At 37.4% G+C, this 23865-nt stretch overlaps 1 protein-coding gene and 2 pseudogenes across 3 annotated transcripts; all 3 read left to right on the top strand.

Annotated features, from left to right (window-relative positions):
* The first annotated feature begins 2138 nt into the window (after positions 1-2138).
* LOC111339584 (uncharacterized) lies at positions 2139-7090 on the top strand. Its single transcript, XM_022946261.2, has 5 exons — positions 2139-2808; positions 2974-3123; positions 3714-3839; positions 4714-4863; positions 5934-7090. The coding sequence occupies exons 1-5, from the start codon at positions 2475-2477 to the stop codon at positions 6467-6469; spliced, it is 1296 nt and encodes a 431-aa protein (XP_022801996.2). The 5' UTR covers positions 2139-2474; the 3' UTR covers positions 6470-7090.
* Positions 7091-7421: 331 nt separating this feature from the next.
* On the top strand, positions 7422-16568 carry LOC111339568 (uncharacterized; annotated as a pseudogene). The gene is made up of 6 exons (XR_015989890.1): positions 7422-9696; positions 9786-9869; positions 10899-10967; positions 12425-12595; positions 12942-15610; positions 16440-16568. The product of XR_015989890.1 is annotated as an uncharacterized LOC111339568 (transcript).
* LOC148727206 (uncharacterized) lies at positions 16472-20779 on the top strand (annotated as a pseudogene). Its single transcript, XR_015989870.1, has 5 exons — positions 16472-16793; positions 16943-17092; positions 17181-17297; positions 18538-18690; positions 19427-20779. The product of XR_015989870.1 is annotated as an uncharacterized LOC148727206 (transcript).
* The last annotated feature ends 3086 nt before the right edge of the window (positions 20780-23865 follow it).

The raw sequence follows: 23865 nt of genomic DNA, 5'->3' as shown, positions 1-23865 counted from the left end.
ATGAACGATAACTACTATTGTTTAAAATACAAAGGAACAAGGATCCATCTAGTTTGAGCAATTCTAAAACGGTGAGCAAGTTTTTTCACAACATGATTTCATGTAGATTTTATTTTTTCCATTTTTCCACATTTTTATGCTCATCCATCTCAATCTCAGAAGGCTGGCTTCGTGTTTGCAACGTGGTTTTCGACGCCTACTCAAATTTTTCAGCGGCAACAACTCTTTAATTAAGGGATCGCCACTTACCCAAACAAGACGTGTCTCACGAAAAATGCCATGAGAGAGCTAAAAACAAACATGTCCTTTAATCAGGTTAGATTCCATTGCAGCAAACAAGAGAGACGAATTTTCCACGTTTCCACCGTAGCCAATAGCACTGGTGAAGCTGCAGTCCAGTATTTCAGCGGCGAGACAGATGTTCAGTCCGAAGCCTGCGGCTCATTTGTGAGGATAGTCGATGACAACTCGTTTTTGGCGGGAGTTTGTTCCATTTGGGGAAAAGAAAACGACACTTACAACGTTGGTAAATGGGGACATAACCGTTATCAAGATAAATTGTACAACAATTACCCTGCTTTTACACATGCTGTGTACCACTGAGTTTTGATGCCAAATAGGTGGGATTGCGATGATTGTAATGGCTCACAATTCCTTGGAGATTTCTGGAAAGTGTTTGTCCGCTAAAAATGTGTTGAGTTGAATAATTTCTTTCATTCTCTCCTCTTGGATCAAAGAGAAGCAACTGCTCGGTTCTTACCAAAGCTCCGCTTTGGTCCCAAGACAACATACCATTCCTAATCATATTGAGCACCGATGCACTGTTCAGTGATCAATGCGTAATTCATCAATCTATGCTAGGAAAAAATAGAGTTTCAAACCTTCGTTTTTTGTCGACCTTACAATTGACAGTTTGTGGCCTTCGCACTTCGAACGAAATTTTACAGTAAGGAAAGTGCTGTGATTAAGGAAGGAAAGCAACCGCAGAAAACCGTAGTAGTAACAAATGCACGGGGAAGTACCTTTTAGCTAGAAATGTTTTTTTATAGCAATAAAGATTATTGAGTCGTGATCGGCTGAGTCAATTCTTTGAAAGTTTTAAGGGCACATTTTTGATAAATATGGCGTTTATAGCACACCTGTAGTGAGGCATTAGTATTTTATCATTTTAACTTTCCTGGTTACTATAGAGTTGGACCTTCTAACAAGAAGATCATGAGAATCCTTTTGTTTTTCTCTACCAATCCTCTTAATAAATATTATCAGTAACTCTTACAATAGGCAAATTAGTGTGCCTCTCTCACTGCTCGATAATTGCAATCAGCAGAGTAATAGTAGATGATTTAAAACCTCGCTCGATATCTCATTACTAATCTTCATTATTGTCTTCCGCATATTTCATATGGCGATAGTTTTGATAATTTCCTGTCCTATCGAACAGCGTCTGTATCTGTATCTAAAAAAGAAGAGTTCCTAAACAATGCCAGTGAAGTCTTATTAAATTGTAATATTCACAGGTGTGCTCTGTTAACTTAATTACTGTAAATAGAATAAGAATGACGGTAAAGTTTGTCGCCAATGAACAAAGAAGTTTATTTGTCTAATAAAAACATCTTTAACTTTACTGTTGTTTCGAAAGAACTGAAACTTTCCTAGGACACTATTTATGCAAATAAAGTTCTTGTGCAACTGTTCTTCGTGCAACTGTTTTAACGACTTTTATCTATAGTTCATAGCCAGCCTTCACTCCATATCTTACTGTCACAAAGTTTTAAAATTCCTGATTTAGAGACAAAGGTTTTGTTTCAGTGTTTTTGCAAGTTTCAGCGCTTTCTAACCTGGTGTCTTGCCTTAATTCTTTTAACAACTTGAATGTAATTTTTTTCTTATTATTCTGATCCAGTATCATCCATAGCAACGAATATTCAAAATTTAGTTCTCTTAGAAAATATACATCTAATTGCCTCCGGACGTAAAGAACACAATTACATGAACTTGTTAGAAATATTGCTAATGTTTGTAGCCTTTAGCTTTAAGGAAGCTGACAACACTTTTAACGACATAAATATTTCTTTTTTCTAAACAAACTATTTAAACATGATGAATTATTAAACAATTTATGTTATAATATATTATACGATACAATGTTTGCGTTTGACAGAATCTTCTCGAAGTTCGAATCCATCCTAGCTTTTCTTAAAGCGTATAAATTTTTTTCTGACTGGCATTTCATGTCGAGTGTATGTTTGAGTAAGCCGAGAAAAATTCAATAGTCTACAATGCAGAAGAATTGACAGAATCTTCTCGAAGTTGGAATCTTCTCGAAGTTCGAATCCATCCTAGCTTTTCTTAAAGCGTATAAATTTGTTTTTGACAGGCATTTCATGTCGAGTGTATGTTTGAGTAAGCCGAGAAAAATTCAATAGTCTGCAATGCAGAAGAATTCCGTCTAATTCTGGGTATATGATAGAAAAATGAATATCAACCTTTCAATGGCTTGGCAGACTTCATATATTCCAGTGCTGATTTTGGTTTTCCGAGCGTTTCGCCACATAACTAGCCATGAGTGTGGAGCCGATGTTTATTCCTTTTATCAGGCGATGCTTAAAAGCCACACTTTTAAGACATTCCAGGTTCGCCCAGGTTCGCTGGATTGCAGAGAAGCTTGCCTTTCCGATAACAGATGCCAAAGTTATAATTTCGTGTTCAAGGGCATATGTGAGTTAAATAACAGAACCAAGGAGGCAAGACCAGAGGATTTTGTCGAGAACCTGGAAAGATATTATGTGAAGAAAAGTTCAAATAGAGGTATGAAAGTCACCCCAATAGCAAGAATATTATCATACATTTAATTTTTTCAGTCACTTTGAGAAAACGCTGCTCTCTCTCAAGAAAGAACTAAAGAAGGAACATCAAGGGATTAAATTATTGACATCAGAAAATCCTTATAATTAATATTTCATTTGACTTCAGTGTCTCTTGGCTCCATTCGTGAGCTTCCAGCTGTCTCATGTGAAGAGATCAAAGCCAGTGAAGGAGGACAGGTGGCCACAGGTGAATTCTGGTTGGACCCCACAGGAACTGGGAACTCTACTTTAGCCCATTGTGACATGAAGGCAAAGGGTAAGGTCTATATATGATGCTACAAGCAAGTTAAGGTCTAGTTTCGTGTATTGTTACCTTTTAGTTCTTTAATACTTCTTCAATTCTTTCGAACTTACGTTGGAAACACACCGGCGTGATGGTCAGCATAATCTGTTCTCGCCCCAAACGTTCGCTCCGTACTAGTCCACCGATATTTTTTCGCTTATCTTGAAAGTAAAAGACTGCTAACAGTTTCAAAGGATCGAAAGATCCGGGTTTGAGCCTTTGCCCCGCGAATTATTATGCTGCGGTCTTGGGCGAAACGCTTCCTTCTTTTAATGCCTCTTTCCACCAATCGGACAAGGAACATGTTTGAAAAGCAGACTCTCGAGAGCAGACTTTACGTCGTCGTAAACTGCATTTTAAGAGGTATCTGATGGCTTTGCAACTCGGTTGATCAGGAACCTAAAAATTGAAAAAGGCAAATTAATCTTGCACCATATACATATAAACCGAAACTATCATTTGTTTGTTATTTACGTTAATTTAACTAACCTTATACGTAACACCAAGGATTCTTTTAAATTGCTTATTTACTTCACTACTTTTTTTTTACCCTATATGGTTAGATGTTGATGAATGTCAAGGAGGACTTCATGGTTGTCACAGCAATGCCACGTGCAACAACACGGAAGGCTCTTACATCTGCACGTGCAAAGTTGGATTTATGGGAGACGGAAGAAACAGCTGCAAAAGTGAGTGATAATTTGGTTTGCAATCTAACAAGTGAGTAACCAGGACATGATCTGGTATAATGGTACATGAATGGGTTACGCAAATAGTGCTTAATGTCTTCATTAATTTGGCTCATGGAGTGCACTGAAAGAAATGGCTGTAGATTCCCCCGAAGTTCAAGTCCTTTTTGTTGAGTATTCACTGCACGAAGTCGAGTGCCTTATTCCTCTTTCGTACTCTCCAACTGCTGGCACCTTAAGGTAATACCACAACCTTATTGCTCTCGTTTTTATCAGCGATGCTGATAGAAACGAGGCCCTTAAAATGTACCTAGCGGAACTTATTGTCATGAGTTTAAAACAAAAGCATATTACCTATACCCATAGTCAGCGTCAAAATAAGTTGACATATGTCTGAAGAGTACTATAAATGTGTAGAAGAACACACCAGTTTTTACCACATTCTGAGTCATTAACTCCCTTCCCTATCCAATGTTGCTTGTAAAGTATGTAGCTAAAGGTTCATGGAATCATGATGAAACATTGTTTTGGGTAGATGGGGCGAATAGGTTGAATAAACAGGGACAAGAGAAGTTAAATTGAAGAAATAAGGTATTGAAAAGGTCAATGTTTCGACAACTTTTCCGCCGATCGCAGATCAACGAACGTTTGCGTTTCATCTTCAGTCTCATTGTATAAAATCAGGCTGTGATTTTCACTTCTTTGTTTAACCCATAAGGGTGAACAACAGGATCACCTCCTGTTGTATCTTTTCAATTTTACACAAATCAGACCTATCTCCAGTTGGGTTACATTCACTTAGAGAACTTGAAATAAAAATATCCTAGTGTTTCTTGATTGAATCTTTCACAAGCATGTCTGTGCATCTATATAGACACACTTGGTTGGAATCGCGACCGGTCTGCCAGTTCTTGTAAACACATCCTGGACTCTGGGGATCACAAAGGAGATGGAGAGTACTGGATCGATCCTGAGAAAACTGGGAATCCTTTCAAAGTCTATTGTGACATGACAACTGACGGTGGTGAGTGATGGAAAAAAGAGTCAGTGGTTTATGATGAAAAGAGCTCTAGCCTAGCCTTCCTATCAAAGTAAACTGTCGTTAAGTTTTTGTTGAAGATTATTGCTTCGAAGTTGCAATTTCTGATTTATGATGAGCAAAATTTGTCTCATTTTCGAAATTTCGGCGAGCAAAACGCAAGGTTTGGTTGTGTAGCCTAACAATCTACTTTTTCATATTGCCACAAAAGACGACATGGAATGAGACAAATAAAGATACTTTCTTATCTTTTAGAGATTGTTACGTGCACGAATGACCAACAAATGTCCGCTAACAAAGCATATATGAAAATAGACTCCCGAGTACGATATATGACACGCAACAAAAATGTAACAACAAGCAGTTACCCGTTTTAACTATTATTCAATCAGTTTTACATTGTCTAATTTACATAGGTTAAATATTAAGTTAAGTAGTACATAAAGCAGGCTTACAATCCTTCATGCCGTGTAAGTGTTCGTCGTCTTGATCAACCTCCAATTCCAACATCCGCCGACTGAAGACCACAGCGCTTGGCTTTCTTGATTTATCGCATTCTTTCCTTGTACACAAACTCTTCCGGAGGACTCCATAATAAACTCTGTATTCTCTATCTTGTTTCTCTCTCGACTATCGTCTTTTTCATCTCTTTCTTCTCTTCGGATATCGCAAGGTCTAAAGGTCATAGCCTCGTCATATCATAGCTTCCAAAAGTTCAGTCAGCAAGCCACGAGGGTAAGCCCTCGGGCAAATCCTTTTGTACTTCTCACAAGCCAGCTTTTATACATTTACTTTAGTTATCTAGAACGTTCTATTTCTATTTATAGCGTATTACAAGTCGTACTATTTTTGGAAACTGTTAAGACACATAAAAGAAGTTTCTGGAATATTACAGATTATAGATAATTCTAGAAAAGTCTGGGATTGCGTGACAGATTCAGTAAAAATAATTCGATCCTCGTAACAAGATGCATCCCAAGTTCTCATCTTTTGCAGCTTAGCTTTCTGTCTTTCTATCGTTTACCAAGCGACTACTATTCCATTCATAATTTCAGGAGGTTGGCTTCTTGTCTGCAATATAGTCTTCGACGGCTTCTTCAATATTTTTGCGACGCCATCGTACAGCGAAATTCGGCACTATGAAGATCACAACAAGATGTGTCTTACGAAAAACGCCATGAAAAAATTGCACACTCTCTTGTCCTTTACTCAATTGAGGTTCCACTGCAAAAAGGAAACCCCTGGACGAACGTTTCACGTAGTCACGGCTGCTAACAACAGTGGCGAGCCTGTGATTCAGTTCTTTAGCGGATTTACGGGTGAGATGCCCAAAGCCTGTGGCTCGTTCGTAAGAATGGATGACGACGACTCGCTACTAGCTGAAAAGTGCGCTTTTTGGGGGGAAGAGGAAGGGAAGTATGAGGTTGGCAAATGGGGACATAGTAATATCAAAGGAAGTTTGTATAATCACGCCGCTTTTATGAAGGGCCGTTATCACTGGTTGGTGAGTCCAGTTGGCCAGAGATGGGAATGTGACGATACCCTTGGTAACGTCGCCATTGGTGATTTTTGGAAAATATTTGTTCGTTAGAAACTGAGCAGCTGATAGTTTCAAACTGATTAGTCGTAATCAATATTTACAGAGTAACTCTTAAACTCTTTACAGAGTAAATCTATGCTTCGAAAGACTACTCTGGAATTCTTTCAATTTTCACCAGGTCACTTACATTTTACAGACTTCAATTATTTTTCTGTTGATTGGTTTTTCGGTTTCTTATTGTTTTCCGCGGTTGTGATCAGCCTTACGACTTTTTCGGTTTAGTCTTACGTCAATCGATCACAAAGACCTTCGCAGGATTTCTAGAATACCGTCAGCTCAAGAACTGAGAAAAAAAAATGGTTCTCACTCGGCTAACTTCAGTGCTTTAGTAGTGACCTATTTTAACAGTTTTGTTGCAGCAGCTAGGATATCCAGGACTTCTCATCAATATTTCAAGTTAAAGCCTTACGCAAAATTATGAATAGTTACTATAAGTAGCAGACCCTACCCCGAAGTATAGTTGTGATAAAATGCCCACGTGCCCTCTTCATGCAGTAATGGATCAGGAAGTAGATTACACGTTCACAATACTTCTTCAGTCAATATCATATCGAGGCAGTTTGAACACATTGTAAGACAGGTGATTTTATAAATTAAAACTTATGGTTGTGATCTTGGCACGATGTTGAAAGAATTGATTCACAGTGATAAAAAACTCATTGGTAGGTATAAAGCAGATGGGAAAAAAATATAGTTAAAGGCAACTCTTTCGAAAAAAATGAATTTTAATTGCATAGCCAAGTAATGCGTATTTAGACACTCATGAACCCCTTTGGTAAAATTCATTAAATTTTTTGGCATCTTGTTAACGTCGTAATTCAAATATTATTTTACTCAATTAATTTTTTTATCGCTGCTTACCATTTGTTCAGTTATCATGTACCGTGAAGCAAACTGACAGAGCTAGAACAAAAAGATAAAAAGAAACCAAACATCAAGTAGTTATTGCTTACAATAAAACTTGTACATCCCGCGTTAAAAGTAAACTGCCTTTGCTGTCGGACATAGGGCACAGTTTTTCCCAATACGGAATGACCTGGGCTAGTAAATAACATTTTAATTTTTTTTCCTATCACAACGAAATGCTTGCCAAACGAAACCCAAATGATTTAGGGCTATGATCACTAGTTTAATTACGGGTCGTGTTGTTAGGCCCTGTTTACAAGCAGGTAGGGTAACCCTAGTGCTAGGGTTACCCTGGCAAGAGGGTTACCCTAACGCTCCCACATTTCTTCTTTTTTTCATCGACGTGTTTACAAGGCAGCTAGGGTTACCCTACCACTAGGGTGACCCTAGCTGAGCGCTAGGGTTACCTTAGCGCTAGGGTAACCCTAGCTGCCTTGTAAACGCTCTGCTGGGGAGAACTCGCCTACTCGGGACAACTTTTTACTTGTTTCCAGACCCTTTGAACATTGATAACAATGCATGCGGTTACCAAGCATAGGTAAGTTGTCCCGGGTGGTAGGGTAACCCTACCTGTGAAATTTTGCTTGTAAACCCGGGCTATCTTTGACCCGCCTGCTAGGGTAACCCTAGCACAAGGGTTACCCTCCTTGCTTGTAAACAGGGCCTTAGCCATCAAAAGAGTCATTTGAACGGTTTTTAAACTAAAGATCTGCTGTACGTTCTACATGAAAACGCTCATGAGCAAAAATGAAAGAACGTTTATAATTGATATAGGGATTAATTTTCTTCATTTTCTCTTGTAACTGTAGCCGTGATATTTAGCGTTCATGTTTATTTCGAGCAAAGTAATAAATGCAGCATAAATTATTGAAGGGCTTAAAAGTCTCTATTAAATCAGCTTTGAAATCAAGAAAGATGAATTGCGACGACCACAAAAGGATGAAGATGTTATTTGTCGTGTTTCGGACGCTAAGTTTGTAATTTTGTGTTTTGGGAGGTAGGTAGCTTTGTTATTTACATAATACCTTTCGATGTTTTGTTGTTTTTAGCCTTTTTGGATCAGCTCAGAATCTAAATTCTAAAATTAAATTCAGCTACTTGATCGTGGAAAAAAAAAGGAAACTGGCCAACGTTTAAACACCAAAGCTAATACGGTAACAAGCACGTTTGTGTAAAATTTTGTATCTATCAAAAATCTAGCATACCATAAACACAACGACTTTGACGTATTTCTGTTCTTCTTTTACATTGAACTGGCTGAACATTGAAAGGCATAATTTTGTTCTCTTTGTTGTGCTTGAAAAATTGCATCGTCAGATCAAAATGACAGAGGTTGAAAACAGGGATATAGATTCAAACGCCGCCAAACGTTTCATGGGCATTAAGCAGAAGTCTCAGTTCTTTAAAATAGTTTAGGTCTTCGTTTAATTTGTTTTCTCCAAAAAGGGCCCAATTGGCCAAATTTTTGGATTGCAATTAAATCATCCCAATATTATGTGCATAGAAAGCTATACAACATGAAATTGTTAAACCCGGATGAACTAAATGATTAACGAAAAAGCAAATGAATAAATGAGCAAATACGTAAATGGACTTTTTGTTTAAATGTTTTTCACAAAAATCACATGCTGTCTGTTGATTTACATGTATCCTCAATTTTCTTCAAATCTCCTCTCAGCAGTCAGAGAGGGAGGCCTGCATGCCACGAAATCATTGTAAATATCAATTTCTTGTTAAGGTCTTGTATGATTGACACCTCATTATATGGTCACACCATATACTTCAATGATCGCTCGTTGAATGCGAGTTAAACTTTAGAAAAGAAATATTTGCAAAGCCTTACTTTTTCTGGGCACTTTCATTTCAACATCAGTCTTTTTTTTTCCACTGTTTAGATTTGATCTTTGTTCTTCTTTTTCTTTTTGTTTTGATTTTATCGGATTGTTTGTTTTCTCTAGTTCTCTAGGCTTGAGGGTAAACAAGACCACCAATGGATCGCACTCATTTTCATTTCATTTTGGTGTTTTGCTGGACGTCTCTCATGATCTGTGGGATTACCAGCCAGCAGTGTGGAGACGACACTTACTCCATCTATCAAATGATGCTTAAAGGTCACACCTTTAAGAGTTTGAAAGTTCGACCAGGCTCGTCAGATTGTAGACAAGCCTGCTTCAAAGACATCCGCTGTCACAGCTATAACGTGATCATATCCAAAAGCATTTGTGAGCTGAATAACAGAACTAAGGAGGCCAAACCAGAAGACTTCATTAAAGACAAGGACAGATATTATATGCAGAAAGGTTCAGAAAGAGGTGAATCAATAAATAATGAAAACTGTTTTGGCTTAACAGCAATCAACGCGACCAATAAAAAATATTTATGTTATTAAATTCGATTCTAGTTCCTCTCGGGTTTATTCCGGAGCTTCCTGCTGATTCGTGTAAAGAGATAAAGGGGAGTGAAGGAAGACAAGTAGCCAGCGATAATTACTGGTTGAGATCTGGAAAACCCGTAATTGCTCGTTGCAACATGACTACAGAAGGTAAAAGGAAATACTATTTTCGTACATAAGCCTGTCAAAAAAAGACCGAAACTATTTCCACTAATTCAATTCTCTTCTTTTTCAAATTTTACCTTCAGTTGCCGACTTTTGCATTAAACATTGTTGTAAAAACAATCCAACGTGTGTGAACCGTAAAATGAACAACATCTGTGGTTGCAATACATCACAGTGGTCCGGACGCTATTGTGAAAAAAGTAAGAGACAATGGTGATGAATTTTAAAAACGTTAATCATGATTCCCACCGCATCTATTAATGATATGAAAACTGTGGCAAATAACCAGCCCTGCAATTTTATTTCATGCTGCCGTCATTCATAATCGTTTCGGCCACTAAGCTGAAAGGAGAAACGAACGCAAACAAACATGTCACATGACGAAAGAAATCAAAAATGATTCTATCCTTGCAATAAAATTAAAACCATATTATTTTAAATATTTTTTCAAGGCGAGAAAGGCTAGTTTACAGAAAGGTAATAGAATAGCCATAAGGTCCGCAAGAGGTCTATGGATAAAGGTTCTCCGATCGCAACTTAAGAAAGCCAGAATTGTTAAGGATAATTTTCAATCTTGCATTCATAAGTTCATAGTTTGTTACTGAGTCAAGCAGTTAGAAGCAGTCTGGTTTAAGTATCTTTGAGGTATTTTCGTTCTTCGCTTTCCTCCTTCTTTTCTTTTTTTTTTTTTTTGTTCTTTTGATTTTATGTTAAATCCTGTGGTTTACCCGTAGTCTAGCTTGTAACCAGTTAACCTCGACCCCTCCAGCTCATACCCGACTGTTATAGCTCACCATGAAAAACCTTGACCAATGTTCCTCCTGTCTTGAACTATAACTGCTCTTCTAATTAGTCATGTCTCCTTTTTTGTAGATTTATCGTCAGGCTGGTCCCCCAGTCGGCCTGGTTATTCTTGTTAGTACATCTTGGAATTCGGAAACCGCAAAGGAAACCGACAATACTGGATCGACCCTAAGAAGAACGGAAATCCTATAAAATTATTCTGTGACATGACAACTGATGGAGGTAGGTTGCCTCAGCTGAAAAGATGGATCATTTCGAAGTGACGTGAGATATGCAGTAGCCTGATAGTCAGTGTGTAGTCTCGCTGTGTCTCGGCACATTCTGTTGTCGCCCCAAATGTTTGCTCTAAACTTGCCTAAGGATAGTTTTTGCTCTTTATCTTGAAAACGAAAGACTGCTAGTAGTTTCTACGGATCGAAAGATCCGGGCTTGAGCCATTGATACGCGAATTATTACTGCTGTGGACTTGGGCGAAATATTTCCCTCTCTTAATGCCTCTTTTCACCAATCGGGCAAGGAACAAGTTTGAGTAGCAGACTCTCGAGAGCAGACTTTACGTCGTTGTAAATTGTATTTTGAGAGTATCTGATGACTTTGATACTCGGTTGATAAGGAATCAGAAAAAACGAAAAAGCAAATCTTGCACCATACAAATCTAAACCAAAACTATCCTTTGTTTGTTATTTTACGTTAATTCAACTTCCCTTATACGTAGCACCAAGGGTTCCTTCAAATTGCTTTTTACTTCATTAATTTTTTACCTTATATGGTTAGATGTTGATGAATGTCAAGGAGGTCTTCATGGTTGTCATAGCAATGCCACGTGCAACAACACGGAAGGCTCTTACATCTGCACGTGCAAAGCTGGATTTATGGGAGACGGATGAAACAGCTGCAAAAGTGAGTGATAGTTTGGTTTGCATTCTGACAAGTGAGTAACAAGGATATGATCTGGCGTAATGGTACATGGATGGGCCACGCAAATAGTGTTTAATTTTTTCATTAATTTAGCTTATGGAGTGCATTCTAAGAAGTGGCTGTAGATTCCCCCCGAAGTTCAAGTCCTTTCTGTTGAGTATTCACTGCACGAAGTCGAGTGCCTTATTCCTCTTTCTTACTCTCCAATTGCTGGCACCTTAAGGTGATACCACAACCTTCTTGCTCTCGTTTCTATCGGCGACGCTATCACCTATGCCCACAGTCAGCGTCAAATTAGTCGACGCATCATGTCTGAAGAGTTTTATAAATACGTAGAAGGACATTTCTACATTACCACATTACAAATCCTTGTTGCCCTCCCCCAATCAATGTTGTATATACAGTATGTGGCTAAAGGTTCATGGAATCACGATGCAACATTGTTTTGGGGAGATAGGGCGGATAGGTTGACTAAACCAGGGCGGAAGGGGGGGGGGGGGAGGTAAAACTGAAGTAATAAGAGGTTGTAAGAGTCAATAGGTCATCAACATTGTCGCCGATTGTAAATGTATGGACGTTCGCGTTTCACCCTTAGTCTTATTATATAGATTGAATTAGGCTGTGATTTTCACTTTTTTTTAACCGCAGCGAACAACAAGATCATCTCATATTCCAACTTTTCCAATCGTACACAGATCAGACCTAACACCAATGGGTTCGATTCAGATATAGACTGAACGTAGAACAAAAATATTATAAAGTGTTTCTCTGCATCTGTATAGACACACTTGGTTGGGATCGCAACCGACCTGTCAATTTTTGTAAACACATCCTAGAATCTGGGGATCACAGGGGAAATGGGGGGTACTGGATCGATCCTGAAAAGAGTGGGAATCCTTTTAAAGTCTATTGTGACATGACAACTGACGGAAGTGAGTGATGGAAAATAGAGTCAGCGGTTTATGTTGAAAAGAACTCTAGCCTACCTATCAAAGTTAACTGCTATTTTGAAGACCACTGCTTCAAAATTAGAAATTCTAATTTGTATTGAGCAAAACTGGTTTGATTTCATTTTAGAAATTTCCACAATAAAAAGCTGAATTAAGTTGTGTAGCCAAACAACCTATCGTCTCGTATTGCTATACAGGACTACATGGAATGAGAAGTTATGTAGAAAAAAACAATAACAAACAAGTAAAGATCCTTTGTTATCTTTTAAAGGTGCAACCCGAGTTCTCCTCGTGTGTTAAGCAACTGCTATTCCATTCATGATTTCAGGAGGTTGGCTTCTTGTCTGCAATTTGGTCTTCGACGGCTTCTTCAATATCTTCACGAGGCCATCATGCAGCGAAATTCGACACTATGATAATCACAACAAGAGGTGTCTTATGAAAAACGCAATGAAAAAATTGCGTAGTCTCTTGTTCCTTAATCAGCTCAGGTTCCACTGCATAAAGGTAACCCCCGGAAGAACGTTTCACGTGGTTACGGCCGCTAACAACAGTGGTGAACCTGTGATTCGGTTCTTGAGCGGATTGACGAGTGAGATGCCCAAGAATGGATGATGCCGTAAGAATGGATGATGACGACTCGCTGCTAGCTAGAGACTGCGCTCTTTGGGGGGAAGAGGAAGGCACGTTTAAGGTTGGCAAATGGGGACAAAGTTGGTTCAAAGGAAATCTTTATGAATCACGCTACTTTTATTGAGGGCCGTTATCACTGGGTGCTAAGTCCGGCTAGTTATAGATGGGAATGCGACGATTTCCTGGGTAACGTCTCCATCGGCGATTTTTGGAAAATATTTGTTCGTCAGAAACTGAGCAGCTTATTAGTAGTAATGAACCTTTACAGAACGATATCTGCCTTTTGAAGCTGCAAAGTCATTAGTGCAAGCTTTTTTATAAGCAGAATCGACTACTGTAATGCAATATTATATGGTTTGCCGGCTATACATGTTTATAGGTTACAACACGTTCAAAACGCTGCCGCCAGGTTATTGACCAATACACCGCCTTATTCGCACATTACACCCGTGATTATTAATCTCCATTGGTTGCCAGTTAAATTTAGGATCGTTTTTAAGGTAAATTTGTTGACTTTTTAAAGCTCTCCATGACTTAGCGCCAGCATATCTTAGTGATATTATATCATTCAAGGGCAATTCTAATTCTAATTTAAGATCAAATTTTAGTAACTTATTAGCTCGCCCGGCAATTAGATCTGCTAAGACCACTGGGGACAAAGTTTTTTCGGTAGCTGCCCCATTTTTATGGAACTCTCTTCTGAAAGCCTAAGAGCTGTAAGTAGTGTCAATATTTTAAGAAAAAGTGGAAACATATCTTTTTCAACAAGCATACCGTTAATTGCGTGAACATTTTTAGACTATGCATTATATAGATTTTTTTTATCGCTTTTTAATTTATTGTTAAACATAATTTTGTTTTCATTTTGTAATTTAACGATGATATTCCCTGCGGTTTCTTTTAGATATTCTTTAAATTATTGCAAAGCGCATTAGATCATATACTTATAATACATTTTGCGCTATATAAGTATTAAATTTATCATTTATCATTCTTAGCTGCGCGTTGAAAGAAAATGCTGTCCTGTAACTTTTATAATTTTCATCAGGCCACCTACTATTTTTTTACTCTAAGCATAAAAGCGTTCTTTAGCTTTGATTTTCTGGCTTGTGGTTTTTGGTTTTTAAGTGTTTTTCGAGGTTGCGATAGGCCTTAAGACATTTTGCTTGTAAATTAGTCTTACGTCACTTGGACGATAAATGTAATCCTGGCTTTTGCTTTTTATTAAAAAAAAAAGTTCAATTCCATATACTTGATTCCATCGTAGCAAAGGGAAGCTTTTATGGATTAAACTTTAAAATCAGTGGTTACATTCTTAGCGCGCTCTTCTCTCGGTGTTCATGCTTGATGGTGGGTAATGTTAACATCTTCAAAGTTACCATATTTCGATAAAATTTTCTCATTCGGCTAACTTTGCTGCAATGGCAGAGACATTTTTTCAGTTATGCTGTAACAGCTAGGATATCTAGAACTTCTGATCACTACCAGAAAATCTGAATATTGACTTGCAGTGCAGAGCCTTTCTCGTAGTTTACTTGTGATGAAATGCCTACGTGGCCTCTTTATTTAGTAATGGATCAAGAAGCTAGCGACACGTTGAAAAAACTCCCTCAGTGAGCATCACATCGTGGCAGTTTGAGCGCATTGTGATACAGGTGATTTTTTTAATGCTAAAACTTATTGTTGGGACTCCCGTACAATGTTCAAATAATTGATTGACAGTGATAAACAACTTATTGGTAGAAATAAAGCAGATGGGAAAAAAATAGTTGAAGGTGTCTATTCCGAAAAAAAAAAAGAATTTTAATTGCAAGTGATATATTTCAGCGCTCATGAACCCGTTGGTAAATTCCATCAACTTTTTCGCATCTTATTAACGTCCAAAATCAAATATAATTTTACTTAATCCATTTTGTTATCACTGTTTACAATTTGTTCAATTGTCACATAATGAACCGTGAAGTAAACTAACAAAACTGCAACAAAAAGATAAAAGAAAGTAAACATCACGTAGCTACTGCTTACGATAAAACTTGTACATCCGAAAGCAAATTGTATTGTTTTTAATCAACAAAAAAGCGACAGTCGAGCAGTGTTAAGAATAAAATGGTGCTGTATGTTGTATATGGTAAGGCTATGTCTGTTATGGGCAAAAATGAAACTATGTTTATAATTGATATAGGATACCTTTTTTCATTGTCATGGTTATTGTGAGCAAAGTAATTATTGTAGCATAAATCATTGATAGGCTTAAAAGTCTCTGTTAAATTATTCTCTAAAGTCACGAATAATAAACTGCGACGACCAAAAAGGATGAAGAAGTTGTTTGTCGTGTTTCTGACCCTCGGTTTGGTGTTTTAGGAGGTAGGTTGGTTTGATATTTTCATAATACCTTTCGATTTATGATTTTTGTAAAAAAGGAAACCACAAAACGTTTTTGAATTACCGAGGCCAGTACATTAATGAGCACGTTTGTGCCATATACTTGACATGAGCACGTTTGTGCCATGAACTTAACACAATCGCTTTGACGTACTTTTCTTCTTCTTACACCGGAATGGCTGAAAATTATTAGGCAAACTTCTGTTCTCTTTGTTGTGCCTGATTTATTGAATTGTCAGATTAAAATGACATATGAGGTCGAAAACAGGGAAACAGATCTTAATGTGGCCAAACGCTTGATGAAAATTCGGGTATCAAAAAAAGTCTCAGTTCTTTAAAATAGTTTAGGTTTTCATTTAATTTGTTTTCTTCAAAAAGGGGCAGATTTCCCAAACTTTTGGCTGGCAATAAAACAATTCCAATGTTCCGTGCAAAGAAAGCAATACAACGTGGAAATGATGCTAAGTCCAGATGGTTCAGAAAGCAAATAAATAGATGAGTAAATATTGAGATAGGTGGATAAGCTTTTTAACTTTTAACCTCGCGCAGGTTAATTTTTTTTGTTTTTTTTTGCTTTTTACAAAAGTCACACGCCTTCTGTTGATTTTCATGTCTCGTCAATTTTCTACAAGTTTTCTCTCAAAAGTAGACAGAGTGGTCTGCATGTCATGAAATCATTGTAAAAAACACCTACCTGTTAATTTATTTCAAGGCATTGTTAAACATTAGCCTATTTCCCTTTGTTTTAATTCGGTTTTAGTTCGTTTGTTTCTGTTTGTTTGATTTTTAGCTGATTGCTTGTTTTCAATAGTTCCCCAAGCTTGAGGGTAAACGAGACGACCAATGGATCGTACACATTTTTATTTCATTTTGGTGTTTTGTTGGACTACTTTCATGATCTGTGAGATTATCAGCCAGCAGTGTGGAGACGACGTTTACTCCATCTATCAAATGATGTTTAAAGGCCACACCTTTAAGAGTTTGAAGGTTCGACCAGGCTCGTTAGATTGTAAACGAGCCTGCCTCAAAGACATCCGCTGTCAAAGCTATAATGTGATTATATCCAAAAGCATCTGTGAGCTGAATAACAGAACCAAGGAGGCCAAACCAAAAGACTTCATTAAAGACAAGGACAGATATTATATGCAGAAAGGTTCAGAAAGAGGTGAAACAATAAACGATAAAAAAAATTAGAAGTTAGAAGCTTCCTGTTTTCCATGTATGATATCCTAATCAAATTTTAATGTGTCTCATTGCTTAAAAGCGATCACCAGCGACCAATAAACACTATTTATGTAATTAACTTCGATTTAGTTCCTGTCGGATCTATTCCGGAGATGCCCGCTGATTCGTGTAGAGAAATAAAGGCGACTGAAGGAAGAAAAGCAGTCAGCGATAATTACTGGTTGGATCCCACAAGATCCGGAAAGCCCATGATAGCTCATTGCAATATGACTACAGGAGGTAAAATAATAAACTATTGTCGTACATCAGCTTCTTAAAACTCGAAAGCCATTTTTAATGAAATTATCATTTCATATTTTACCCACAGTCGCTGACTTTTGTATCAAACATGGTTGTAAAAACAATGCAACGTGCGCGAACAATGAAATGAACTACACATGTGGATGCAATACATCAGAATGGTCCGGAAACTATTGTGAAAAAGGTGAAAAAAAATTGTGATGAATTTTACAATTGTTATCCGTGGTTCCCGCTGAACCTATCAAAGATATGAAAACTCAGTATATTAGCCAGACGCGCAATTTCGATTTATGCTGCCGTCATTTAAATCGTTTGGGTCACCAAGCTAAAAGGAGAAACAAACGCAAACAGACCTGCTTCAGAGCTAAAAATTTTATTTTTTTAACACGTTTTTAAGGCTTGAATGGCTGATTTACAATGATAGAATAGAAGTAGGGCCGGGCGAAAGTACAGGGATCGAAATCCTCCGCGATTACAGCTCAGTTAAAATGAAATTTTTGAAGTTAATTTCCATCGAGCATTCACAAGCTAAGTTGAAGTCATAGTTTGTATGTTGCAGAGTCACAGTTAGAAGCAATCGTATCTAGATATTTTCGAAGTGTTTTAATTCCTGGCTTCTTTTTTTTTTTTTGTATGTTGATTTGGTTTCTGGTTTTGAATTTTATATTCTTTAGATTACGCATAGTCTTGCTTGTAAGCAATAAACTTCGATTGAAATAGGTCACCATCAAGAGGGCGAGATTATAATTTCTTGCCATCATAAAATTCTCAGCGGAATTTCCTCCTGTATTTGATTTGAAAATGGTCTTCTCTTCTTTACTTCTTTTAGAAGTATAATAAACAAATTGAACCTTGTACCGTTTATTTATCATGAAGCACCATAATAATAATTTGTTATTATGACCTGCACATGCTTATTTATAGTCTTTTATGCTCATGTAATTTTCATTATTTTCAGTATTTTGTAATTGCAAGTACGCATTGTAAACGAGCATGTCAAAAGCTCCTTGGCGTTATGTGGATAAATAAACTATCTATCTATCTATCTATCTATCTATCTACCTATCTATCTATCTATCTATCTATCTATCTATCTACCTACCTACCTACCTACCTACCTATCTATCTACCTATCTATCTATCTATCTATCTATCTATCTATCTTTCTATCTATCTATCTATCTATCTTCCCACCTACCTATCTACCTATCTATCTATCTATCTATCTATCTATCTACCTACCTATCTATCTATCTACCTATCTATCTATCTATCTTTCTATCTATCCATCTATCTATCTATCTATCTATCTATCTTTCTATCTATCTATCTATCTATCTATCTATCTATATATCTTTCTATCTATCTATCTATCTATCTATCTCTCTGTCCAAAGAATGCCTCTTTTTTCTTTTACTTTGTAGATGTATTGTTAGGTTGGATCCCCACGCGGCCTGGAAATTCTTGCAAGCACATTCTGGAATTTTGAAACCCCAAAGGCAACGGAGAATACTGGATCGACCCTGAGAGGAACGGAAGTCCTTTAAAAGTATATTGTGACATGACAACTGACGGAGGTAGGTTGTTTCAGCTGGAGAGCTGGATCATGACATTCTTGCCTCTTTCCTCCTTCGGAGGATATAACATAAAGCTCCAGAATTAGTTATACACAAATAAAAGACTCAAATACGTGTCTGACATCGAACGTGAGGTGAAAAACAAAAAAAAACAAAAAAAGAAATGACGCGAGATGTCCACATTGCTTAATCACTTATCAAGAATAAGAATTTTTTGTAGTTATTTCATTTCGTTGGATTCAGCTTTTGAGGTGCTGGTATGTGGGTGTTTGATGGTGACTGTTACTCTGAAAAAGAAACTTATTTCGAGTTTCCAGATTTCGAACAGTTAGTACCTTTGAGGGTACCTTATTTTTGGGAGTTTTAGTTTAGGTTTCCGAAACTTCAGTACGAGAGTACGGCGCCAAACCTGATTTAAGCGGTGGAAAGTCCTTTCCATTATCATATATAAATTTTCTATGAGTAAAGACAGAATATTACAGCTACTAGTTACTACCGAAATTAATCATCAGTCGTAAGTAATGCACAGCTGAAAGTTTCGAACACAGAGCTAAGAAACAAAATATTATCGACTCGGGTAAACCCAGACACGTGACTGGTGACGTCATCGTCGCAAGTCAACCTTGTTCCGTATTTTCCGCTCGGTTAGGGTGACTGAAGAGGGCGAGGTTGGCGTTACTATCGTTGCCTCTCTCAGGCTTCTGGTTATCTCATGACTACATAAATTTTTTTTCAGGGGGATGGCTTCTGATCTGCAAATTTGTCTTTAATGGTTCTTGCGAAATGCCGGATCTGCTCCAGTCATACCGTGAAATCGACAGCTCTCGTAGTAGCATGTGTCTTACAAAGAATGCCACGTACGACTTGAACACTCACGTGCCTGTCAGTCAGCTTAGATTCCATTGCAGAAAACAACAGGGGCGTACGTTTCATGTGATTACGGCCTCCAACAGCAGTGGAAAAGCTGTAGTCAAGTATTTCACGGGCCAGACTGACGCACAGCCCGAAGCTTGTGGCTCCTTCGAGACAATGGATGATGATAACTCCTCGTTAACAAAAGTTTGCTATGATTGGGGGGAAGAAGATGTTCAATATAATGTGGGAAGGTGGGGTCATGGCGAAAATAAAGACCGATTAACCAATCACCCCATCTTTGTGAAGGACAGTTACCACTGGGTGTTACAGAATCTGCCGAGTTGCCGAATTAACTGTGACGACTTTGATAATGCTGTATCCTCCGGTGATTTCTGGAAAGTCTTTGCTCGTTGAAAATAAAAATACTCAGGGCACATAATGGACTATATGAGAATGCTTCTTCTGATAATAATATTTTACTTTCGAGTTATAGGTATATAGAAAGGAAGGATTTTTTTAGTGTGCACACGTAAAAGCTGAAAAAGTCACTAGAGTTAAAAATTGAGTAACAACTGTTTGTTCCTGAATGTTCCACCAAATTGAAATGTCTCAGTATCGTTATAGCGGTATTCAAAGTGGTAAAACGCTTGTCTTGATTTCTTGGTATTGCATGCTAAAAAACCTTATTTTTCCGTTAGGACTGGTGAGCACATTGCATGATGTAGCGAGATAAAAGTTTACCGCACCCTATAAAAACTTTTCTGGAAGTCGGCCGATTTATTCATTACGGCTAAAAGTAAATTTATTGCATCGTAAAAGTGAAAGTGAAAGGGTTAAAGGTTGTATCATTTAGTGATATACAACCTTTAACCCTTTGACTCCTAAGAGTGACCGATCACTAGTTCTCTCCGTTCAACATCAAAACAATTTAGAACGCAAAGGAGATGGTGACTTGAAACAAAACTGTAACTAAAGAATACTGTTTCATTTAAAAATGCATAATTTTCAGAGCCGAAATATGAAGCACATAGTGTTGAGAATTGTTAGTACAATCTTGGGAATAAAAAGGTAGGGATTTTGCTGACTTTAAAAAAGGAACTTTCCAAGTTCAAGAACGCTGCACGTCACGTTTACGGATATGAACTCTAATCTTTTTACTTATGTAACTCTTCCGTTTTTTAGCATAAAGACACTAAGAGACTTTCAATGACTGTCTATTAAATTTGTTAGCGCGCTTTGTTTGATTTTTATTCCGTGACTAGCAAATATCCGCTCGAAGCTAGCTACAAAAAACATTATAATTTGGATATATCAACAAGTTGAAATGGTGAATTGGCCACCGTAACGATTACAAAAGCTGACGTTTCGAGCGTTAGCGCTTCGTCGTTTCGCTCCGACGCAGGGCTAACGCTCGAAACGTCAGCTTTCGTAATTGTTACGGTGGCCAATTTACCATTTCAACCTGTTGATATATCCAAATTATTACGTTACCCCCACCGACGCAGCCCCAAACAGTTTCTTTGGAAACTATCAGCCTTTACACAAAGCATTGTTCATTTCTACTTCCCCTACGTCAAAGTGTAAGAACTAAATTCGCCTTCTATTAGCACGTAGTTCAGTTGCGAGGAGTCATTGTAGCGAAACCATTTCGGAGCCAAACAGAGTTTAGGAGTTCTCTACCCAGGAGTCAAGATCCGATGCAAGTTACGCTTGAAATATTCCTCATTTTTGTAATTTCTAGTTTCGCCCTATTCGTTATATCGAACCTTCATGTATCCGTTCTATAGTTTTTACCGCCTGTGCTATACAAAGACTGCCAGCTTAAGTGAATACAGAGTTTGATGCTGCTACTTGTCTAAAGTTCAACACTGTGGTTATACTGGCGAACTCCGGTGCACAACACCACGTTTCTGCGGCATCGGAAACGCGACACTGCAAGTAAGGTTGGTTATAGACTATAGACCACATTTTTTCAATTCGAGATGCGACTTTTAGTGAATTTGAAAGAAGGAAATGAACACTTTTCGATTTGGCCAAAACAACGTATCAATTACAAACGATCATATTAAAGACTGCTTTTTGAATAGATAGATGTTATAGTAGCGACAAAACTAAAATACCATAGAGTCTATCAGTATTCTTGAGTAGCATACATTAATACGTTAAGAATTAATAAAACACCGATGGGTCAGCATGTAACAATTTACCTATGAAGTCCCACTGTCTACATGTATTGTATGTATAATCACAAATAATTTCTTCTTCTTAAAGCAAGGACACTTTATATTTACTTTATATTCAATTATATTCAGTGGTGATCACTAAATATAATTGCCCTTAGGAAAGGGCTAGGGCGATATGGGCAGTTGCTATCAAAGAAAGGCCCCATGACAGAAACGACAATGGCAAGAAGCGTGATGAATAGTGTAATGAGCACGAACCTAGCTTTGTGAATTTTTATAAATAACACCCCTTTCAAACGAGAGTGCAACGCTCGAAAACATAACGCACTTCAGCCACCAAAGGAGATCTGTGTTTTTATTGCAATTGAAAAGGGAATGGATTTTATTTCGAAATAAAAAAAAATGCTGATTCTTTCTCATCTCGCTGTTATGTTTGAAACTACCCTATGAATTCAATCGTCGGTAGAAATTTCCTTTCGATTGCTGTTGCCGTGACCGTTAAAGGTCTTAAACCCCCTAAGGAGTTTCCTATTCCTATGGTCGCATTAAACCTAAGAATAGCTGGTTTTTTCAGAAAATTTCTTGCTTAATCTCCCTGAGATGGCATATATAAATATTTCCAATTCTAGTTTGAATTCTAACAAGATGCCAGACTTGCCATGCTGGACAAATATGATGAGTTGTGATGATTCCTTTGTATTTTGTGATTGGTCTAACACAAATATCAGCAGAGGCTTTCTTCTGTCTCAAACAAACAAACAAACAAACAAACAAAAACAGAGATACTAACTTTCACTTCCAAAGAAGAAAGTGTTGAGAATGGCGTGTCACTGTTGAGCAAGGCTTTTTGGATGACAGCCTTTTTGTTGCTTTATAACTATAGGCATAATCACGTGCGTGCACACATCTGTCACACTTCTACATCCATGCATATCACCCACACACACACAGACACACACACACATATATATATACACAGATTACACAACCGTAATTTGATCGCTGGTTCAGAGAGTCAGACAGTGTCAGTTTAAAAGGGTTTTCTGCAATTCGTGGAACGAACTAACTCGGCTTTGTTAATGTGCATGACAAGTAATAAAATGAAAGTCAGATTTTTTTGTAATGTTTAAAATATTCTCCGGACTTACGTTACAAATTTTGGTCACAAAAAAAACTCCAAGCTGGTTATTTTGTTTTTACAAACGGGGTAAGTTTCTAAAGAAACTGTAGTGCTGCGTCGGCGGCTGAGTATAACGAAATAATTTGGTTTTATTAATTGAGTTGATGATATAAACTGGCTACTGTGCAGAGTTTCAAAGCTGATGTTTCGAGCATTAACCTTTCGTCAGAACTTATAACTGACTTGTTTTGCTCCCCGAGCAGTGTACAGAAGTAACGTCGCGGTTGATGAATTGTCATCGAAAAAGTTCTGGCGGAACGCCTGTAATATTTTTTCAGGTGATCAAAAGAATACAAGTTTGTGAATTCCTCCAAATTGCACCATAATTAAGGGAAAAAAAACTTAATCCAGTGACTGGCAAAATGGATTAGGATAATATTCGGTTGGGTTTGTAAATAGATATTGGTGTATATGAGCACGTTCAATGAAGGAAAGTAGCTGAGGTTTTAAATTAAATTCACCAAATTAAGACAGTCCACAGCTTACTTGCATTCATTTGCATAACTATGTGCCCTCAGCCGTATTATGATGTAATAATGATGAGTTATTTTATTTTACAGGAGGCGCACTGTAAAATAAAAATATTTTTACAGCACTTAATCAAGCACGTTTGATTTCCTATTGAGGATTAGTATTTACCTGTCAGATGTTATTCTTTGCGACAACAGTATTATTTAACATCTTCAACATTTTTTCAACACCACTTTGCTAAAATTAATGTCGGGAAAAGTGTCACATAGAACATTAAAGTAGACAGAAATGTTAACTAATTGCTGTACAGTTATGGCTGGTTTTAGAAATTTTGCCTCAGGCTGACTTCATTTAATTGAAAAGGTCAACATCTGTAACGTTATTGATAAGAAAGCAACATTTTTCATCATCCTTAAAAAGATGTAAGTTACTATTTTGATTGAAGATTTGACAACAAATTCTTTCAAGAGAAGCTGTTTTAATGCA

This window comes from Stylophora pistillata, chromosome 7, assembly GCF_964205215.1.
Source record: "Stylophora pistillata chromosome 7, jaStyPist1.2, whole genome shotgun sequence".
Taxonomy (NCBI): domain Eukaryota; kingdom Metazoa; phylum Cnidaria; class Anthozoa; order Scleractinia; family Pocilloporidae; genus Stylophora; species Stylophora pistillata.
The sequence above is the reverse complement of the archived record's forward strand: the minus strand, read 5'-3'. Positions and strand labels throughout refer to the sequence as shown.